General features: G+C 35.1%; 1 protein-coding gene across 1 annotated transcript; it reads right to left on the bottom strand.

The window, feature by feature from the left end:
- Positions 1-1229: 1229 nt before the first annotated feature.
- LOC144453846 (uncharacterized) lies at positions 1230-4723 on the bottom strand. Its single transcript, XM_078145213.1, has 6 exons — positions 4696-4723; positions 3860-4032; positions 3155-3324; positions 2618-2818; positions 1893-1976; positions 1230-1423 (listed from the first exon to the last, which is right to left on the bottom strand). The coding sequence occupies exons 2-6, from the start codon at positions 4003-4005 to the stop codon at positions 1230-1232; spliced, it is 795 nt and encodes a 264-aa protein (XP_078001339.1). The 5' UTR covers positions 4006-4032; positions 4696-4723.
- Between the last annotated feature and the right edge of the window lie 3113 nt (positions 4724-7836).

The following is a 7836-nucleotide window of genomic DNA, read 5'->3' as shown; positions in this document are numbered from 1 at the left end:
ACAAAATTTCCAAGTTATCTGGAATGGTGATACAACATTTAGATTGAACATTGTACTGTTCACCATCACACATCACATTCTTAACATTCTGCAATAAAAAAACTCTGCAATAAACAACTAAAAAAATAGCTGTAAACTTCCGACCAGATATTGCAGTAAAATATGGTTCATCAGCGACTTTAGAACACAAATTTATTGCAGATGTAAACAGATAAGTACAATTGTATCCTTTAGATCCGATACAATAAACAGTTAAGTGTTTCTGGCCAAGACGTTTCACTCAGGCTTTGCTGAGCTTCCTCAGTAGGCCCAATCCATCATACTAATTATCACTTATCTCCAGTAAATTATGTGACCCAAAATGGTAATCAGAACAGTTGCTATTGTTTGCAGTTTATTAGCTCCGATGTTAAACTGTGTTTACACATTCATAGCTTCATGGTTGCTGGTAAATGTTTATATGTATGTTTTAATATTCTAGAATTCCCATGAGCATTTCACTTTACTATGCTTCTACTCTATTTTACAGTCCTGGATGACAATGAACACTGTCTTGGTGACAGTGGGTTTTACAGCTGGTGATGATAACTGGGACAATACATGTAGTCCCTTGTAGACATTTTAGGGACTTGTAGACGAGTAGTGACAATGTAATGTCTCAGTATCTTACTTTATCTTGATATCAAACTTAGAGGAAACCAACACATTCACTTCCAATGTTAAATCAACCTACCTATGAACTGCAAATACAATTCAGTGCAACTTTACCAATTTCAGAAAATGTGTTACAAAAATCATGCCCAATTCTTGAATTTATGAGTACAAGAATATTGTTTTAAAAAAAAGGCAAGTCTTAAAAAAAATGAAGACTTGTAGCATTGATCAGATGTCAGAAGTAGTACATCTACACAAATCTTGATGATGTCAGAAAGCTGTGCATCCACACAAATCTTGATGACATCAGAAACTTGTGCACCCACACAAATCTTGATGTCAGAAAATTGTACACCTTAACAAATATTGATGTCTGAAACTTCACAAATCTTGATGTCAGAAACTTGTGCACCTTCATCACGAATCTTAATGCTGTCACAAATTTGACAATTTCCATAAAAAATGGTAATTTGGAAATCCATTGAATTAAACACAAATACATGTTCTGGTGTTTCTCATTACTAACCAGCATTACATTCAAATTACAGTCGTAAAAAAAACGAAATTTCCTGTCGCTACTGTATACTGTCAGATGACAGTGATGACTGTCTTGGAGACAATGGCTTTGGGGATGGTGACGATAACTGAGACCATGGTGTTGCTTGTGGAAATGATTTTTGTTGTTGTTTCTTGTCTTTGCCTGGATGTCCATGTTGATGACTTGTGTACACCATTCCATTTTGGGGATGTTTGTTTAACTTACCATCACCTGTGAATAAACACAAACATCATAAACCTTCTAGATACTTTAATAATTTACTTGCAACAATATCTTCTTGAGTGTAAGACACATAAAATTTTGGAAAAACAGTAACATATCAGACTTTTGATGAACGCAAACTACGATTGAAATAGCATTGCTACAATTACAACACAAGGTAAGATGTCTGAAATTCCAAAACAAGAAAAATGCCCTATATATTTATTTTCTATATTTATATTTCTTATTTAAAGAAATTTTTCATTCAGGACGTTTTCTAAATTTCTTATTTCTGCTTTGTATTATTGGTACTACAATCTTCGACAAAGTAATACTATACACACTGCCTACACATGAGGAACAACATTTTATGATTTCTAGCTAGAATTTTTTAGTCAATGTATATGTAGAATGAACTAAATAGAAATCATGATTATTAAGAATTCAGTAAGAAATGATATGTGAAGTGCAGACTTACTGTCAGTGGTTGGCCTAAGGTCGAAGGTTTCTTCATGGGTTATACTACTTGTTGATGGCCTTGTTTCAATGGAGTTTGATGTACCTGTTGAGATAAACAAATAAAATACAAACTGTTGGTCTAAAATGGTGAAGTTTTAACCTAATGTTAGTTTTCATATACTCACTGTTTGACTCAGTAATATCTACACAATTACTACAGTCCTTTTTCCTGGGGTTCCCCCATAGAAGTAATAATTCAAAAGGAATTATAAATGAAATTTTTCTTGATATCACTGTCTATTACAGAATTATACCAGCTCTGCTGCTCACCAACAAGTATTATTGAGAACATAAGTATGGGGAATAGAACTTTCTCTGTCACAACGTTTATTTTGACTATCTTCATCAAACATGGTCTTCAGAAATACTTTCAGTACATCGCGAGCCAGTCACACATTGGTTACTGCAATGAAGTGCCTCCAGTGGCAATACATTTCAAAATATCAATTTTCAAGCTGTACCTGACAACAAGATATCTGTACTTATATACATTGTACATATTTGGAGAACCTGCAAAGTCACAAAGCAGAGTATGTATGAAACTTTGGTTCCATAAATATACAGTTGCAACTAGGAATTCTATGAAATAGCTTGCATTTCCATTCAAAATACAGTTTCCATAGTAATAATCAAAGTAATAGTTTGTTTATTTGATGTACTAGTAGTTTATTTGTTTGTACTTACTTCCTCTCATGAGTCTAATTTGAGCACTACTGTATCTCAATGGTAGAGACCGGGTGGCAGACGGTGTATGACTTCTCCTATAATGTGGACATTCTGATGTTGTTCTATTACTAAATGGTGATTTGGTATACCGTGGCATTGTTGGGGTGGAGGTGGATCTGTTCTGCTGCTGTGACATAGGTCGCCAGTCAGGTCTTGTACCTGCATGTACAGAACAATGCAATGCATAACAAAGTATAAGCTACTGTACATGGAAGAGGGTGTGGAGGGTAAGCAGTTTTTGACATTGTCTCTAAGAATCGATGTATCACATTTCATACGATTGGAACCAATGATTATTGAGATAATACTCATACAGATGGACATATAACATACATAGAGACAGACAGACAGACAGACAGACAGACAGACAGACAGACAGACAGACAGACAGACAGACAGACAAGACAGGTCAAAGACACAAACAGATATCTCTATCTCCCCTAAAGGAGCTAGAATGTCTCTAAAGCAGGAAACAAGTACATTAAGACAACTTACGTTCTTTTTTCAGTGATGTTGCTGGTCTGGTGAGTTTGATAGATTTCACAGAATAATTCCTCACACTATTAGCTCGAACTGACTGTTTCTTTTTCTTATATTCATCATTTTTCTTCTTCATCCATTCTTCATGTTTATTCTTCCTTAATTCTTCAACATCTTCCAGATCCCTACAAGGCATACGATACACTTATTAACTTATTTCACCTCACACAAGCCAAGTTGAAAGCATTGGATATATATGCTGCTTATTCTACGTCATGACAGCATACATCTATGTCACTTGTTCTGGTGCTTAAAATATGAGTCAAGGCATTCAAAACTGTCTTCATTCAGCCAGAAATACTCTTGATCTATGGGTTTGGTCACTACAAGCCAAAAGACTTGTAGTGACAAGGCACCTTAGGTCAATCATATTTTCCTTGGCTGAACAAAGAAAACTATTGGGAATGATTTCCAGTGACCATCTTAAAGATTTCTAGTACACCCCAGAAAATCAAAATTAACTATCTTTCCTTTCATGAATCAAATCTGTTATTCAGTTTTTTCACCTTTCTTTATAATGAAATACTTTGTAATTCATTTGATCTACCAAGATGATGATGAATATTTTTGGTTATGTTAGATAAAGTTTGACTGTTGCAGACATGCTTTACATAGTTGGTTGTTTTCCCTCCACTGTCTATGGTTGTTGTTCATACTTACTCATAATCGTCATCATTTGTCCTCGGTGAATCATCATAATCCATTGTTTTTCTTCGTAGCCATTGTTCAAGAGTTGGTCTCTTCAACATGGAAGCTCTACTAAGTTCTTCTTCTTGCTTGTCATTTTCTTGCTGACTTTTGATCATTGTATTTTTGGCCCCAGACGATACTTTCTATTTTTTTTTTAATTATAAAAAAAGATAGAATTAAAAAACATCAAACTCATCAATGATTTGATTTAACATGTACAATAGCATATGTTTATCATATACCCAGAATCACTTCAAAAGTAATTCAATGGACAGCACATGCATCAAACCCACGCAATAATTTCATGTACTACATCCTGGCACACTTTGCCAAAATATAGCAAATGAAGCACTCGCCAGTATCTGTTCACTCAGTGATTTGGCTTTGATATTTTTTTCTCAAGATCTTCATTTTTTTGGGCATAAAATAATATTTCGCTATCAATTTATGTGGTTATGTGATTTATTTGGTTATATGATAAAATCTTTATGGCCCAAATATGGGTTTTGTGGACCTCGGTAGTACAGCTTGTGGGCCCTCATAAAATCATGTCCCTTTTGCTCTACACCCTCAGTCCACAAAACTGATATCTGGTCAGTAAAAAGTAGTAGAGTATACAGAACAAATACACTTTGTCTACTTTGTGAGTATGCTAATGTTGAATTCAGACAAAGTGAAATTCCAGACACCATATTGCGTTTGATGACATATATAAATGTACATGTATTATTGTGGTATGTGTTGCAATATTGTGAAATGATAGAATTTAGGTAAATTTCAATACATACAGTAAGACAATCACATACCCTGTAAGTTTCTTCAGCTTTTACAATACCATCCTTAATGAGAACTTCTTGTTTGTTTTTCTTTTCCTTGTCATTTTCCTAGTTCAAAAAAAAAAGGAAAATGTTATGTGATATTGGTGATAATTCATTACACTGTAATCAGCATATTCAGACACAAGGAGACAACCCAACCTCAAACAACAGGTGGGCAAGGGTTCTTTTTGTAAATTGTAATCACTACTGACATTTTCATTTTAACTGTAAAACTTCAGGTACAGATATAAAAATATAATTCTATGTCCATCATACTTTGTTATCATCAATTTATTTTCGACATAATCCATTTAACAAATACCCTTTTTTACAGACCCATTGAATAATTTGTGACCAAATTTTATGGCAGCCCATGGCAAGATTTGGCATAGCTGTGGTAGTACGGATGAAATCCACCTGATGGGCAATCCACTATAGCAAATGATACATTAGCTCCTGGTAAGATTTGGTGATCAGTGGATGAGGAACTATTAGTTTGATACCCTATCAATCACGTACAGAAAATGATAAAAAGTTGTAACCTACGGCATCATTTTTCAATTCATTTTCCAACTTCTTTGTATTATCATCTACTTGTTGTTTTAGTTCATTCAGATGTCTGGCAAGTTCTGCTTTGTACTGCTCGGCCTCATCATGGAAGTCATCAATGGCAGGGTGATTACTCTTGATGATGTCATCCAGGAAAGACAACTCTTCTACAAATAATCAGACATTGAAGTAACACAGATTAACATCACATGATAACATTGGTGTGGACACTCAAATGGGGGTCTCTGTATCTATCACTGGGGAAGGATACCTTGTGAATTCACTATGTCTAATAAAAAAACTTGGATTTTAAACACGATAAAATGTATTGGTTTCATTCACTTTCACTTTCGGAGTTGTCATTGAACTGAGGCAGAAGTGGCATATGAGACATGCTGCACAACTTCCATTATTTTTACAGTGTGAACTGACCAGGCTTTGCAATTACAATAATTCAGCTGGACAACATACATCACATACGTCACTTCCACCTAACGTCAGATCAAAGCCAACACCATACAGATAAGTAAAAGTGAATGAAAGCAAAACATTTGATCTCATTTAAAACATCCAAGTTTTTATCAAATTATGTTAATTCACAAATGCCATTGTTTATGACAATGACGGCCATCATTTGGGCAATGTCATGAATATTGTGTGCTTAAGTGACAAATTGCATATGCAGACTATACTGCCTGACATTTGTGCCAAGTTTGGTTGAAATCAGTCTATGCATGTCGGATACAAGTTGACATAGATACACACATGCACACAACAGTAGTAGTGGTTTGAATTAAAAACTTACCTTCTAAGTATTTGTCCCAATTTGTCATTTTTTGTTCAATGTCCTTTACCACTAGTTCAGGATCAATTTGTTGTTGTGGTGGTGGTACTTGTCTATGACTCCTTGCTGATCTACTGCCACTTCTCATCATTATAGCATTGCCTCTTGAAAGGTTACCATTGCGACCTTTGACCCCGTTCTGTAAACTGTTCTGTTGATAGATATCAGCAAGTTCTTTCTGTCTGTCATCTGAATCCGCTCCTTGTGGAAATCTCTTTCCTTTCCTTCTTCCTGGACTTCCTGAGTAATAGCTTTGAGCACTCATTGGGGTTCCTCTTTGTCCATAATTCCTTGTCATCCCGGAATAATTCCTTGAACTGGTGCCCCGTGGGGTGGATGGCATATTTACGGGTCTTGACTTTTCAACATAATTTTCATTATCATCTTGACTATTTGTGGTTCCATTCATTTGTATACTATTATCCTTGACTTGTTTAGAATCACTTTCCTGGTTTTCTGTTGAAACTTCTTCTTTCTTTCCTACATTTCTTGGAGTCGAACCTTTGCTAGATTTTTTATCCAGCCAGGGCTGAGGAGCAAGATATGGACTTTTAGATTTCCTTACTACTTTCTTTTCTGTACTTTGTTTTTTATTTGCATGTTCGTCATCTTCTTTTAATGATATCTCACTCACATCATCTTTTTCATTGTTCTCTGCCAATTTATCACTTTCTGTCTTTTGCATTTGTGGGGCTTTACTTGTACGTTTCTTTATCTCTGTCTTTCTTTCTGTCTTCCCTTTCTCCACTTCTTTTTTATCTTCCGCATCTCCAGGTGTCTTGGCATCATCTTTTTCTTTCGGCTCCTCCTTTTTGAATAATCTTTTTACATTCCTTGTAATCACAATGGCAGCGTCGTTGATAATCTGTGATCCTCTTTTGGCACCAATCGATCTCAAGTACTCCACTGATTCCTTACTACCTTTGTCTATGGCTAAGTCAAGGGGAGTCACGTATTTCTGGAGGGAAAAATTTGAAGGTAAACAGATTATTGCTATGCTAAAATTCTGTAGTACTAAACATTTATTGCAATGAAGTTGAAACAAGCCTTCACTGAAGACACATACCCTACCTACAACAGCTCATAAAAGTATTCTTAATTTTTTCAATCCCAGATTAATCTCACAAAATTTAGTAAAAGACAGGGTTAAATCATACTTCTCGGTTACACAGTTACTGTTCCAAACACAAAATAGCTCAATTTTGATATTAGACCTTGAAGACAAGATTTGTGATCATTGATAGGTACAAGTAACATCCTAGTGATTCATAATTTTCATTTTTGAAATGTTTTCGTTTTGCATATCTTCTGTAATCATGTATAAATTTGCTGTGCAAGACATGGTTTGATGGTAGAGACATTTAGTGCTCGTGAGAATACAATTGTAGACTCTAGAGGGCATAACTTTACCTGCTCATTCTTCATCAGAATGTCAATTTTTGCACCTGCATCTACCAGCATCCTACATATAGTTTCATGGTTTCCTACAGCTGCTTGGTGGAGTGCTGCCATGCCAGCTTTGTTTGTAGCGTTAGGATTACATCCAAACTCTAAAAGGTATTGCACTACATCTGAAAGGTAAAGGAAAGTGAACCATTACACAAACGTCTCCACTAATGTTTTGACTACTTTGTCAAGTGTAATAAAATCTGTGAACCATTGCCAATTGAAGTATACTTAACGAAAAACACCGGAAATCCATTTTGAACTTAGTAATGTATTTTTATGACTAAACA

Source organism: Glandiceps talaboti, chromosome 2, assembly GCF_964340395.1.
Source record: "Glandiceps talaboti chromosome 2, keGlaTala1.1, whole genome shotgun sequence".
NCBI classification, from domain to species: Eukaryota; Metazoa; Hemichordata; class Enteropneusta; family Spengelidae; genus Glandiceps; species Glandiceps talaboti.
This window is presented reverse-complemented; position numbering and strand designations above follow the sequence as displayed.

What these genes read in the sequence shown, in the direction of transcription:
- LOC144453846 (XM_078145213.1), bottom strand. Translation starts at nt 4,005, where the DNA reads ATGATCAAAAGTCAGCAAGAAAATGACAAGCAAGAAGAAGAACTTAGT. An exon ending in AACATCACTGAAAAAAGAAC is followed by an intron (nt 2,819 to 3,154) that starts GTAAGTTGTCTT and finishes CTGTACATGCAG; the next exon opens with GTACAAGACCTGACTGGCGA. An exon ending in AATTAGACTCATGAGAGGAA is followed by an intron (nt 1,977 to 2,617) that starts GTAAGTACAAAC and finishes TTATCTCAACAG; the next exon opens with GTACATCAAACTCCATTGAA.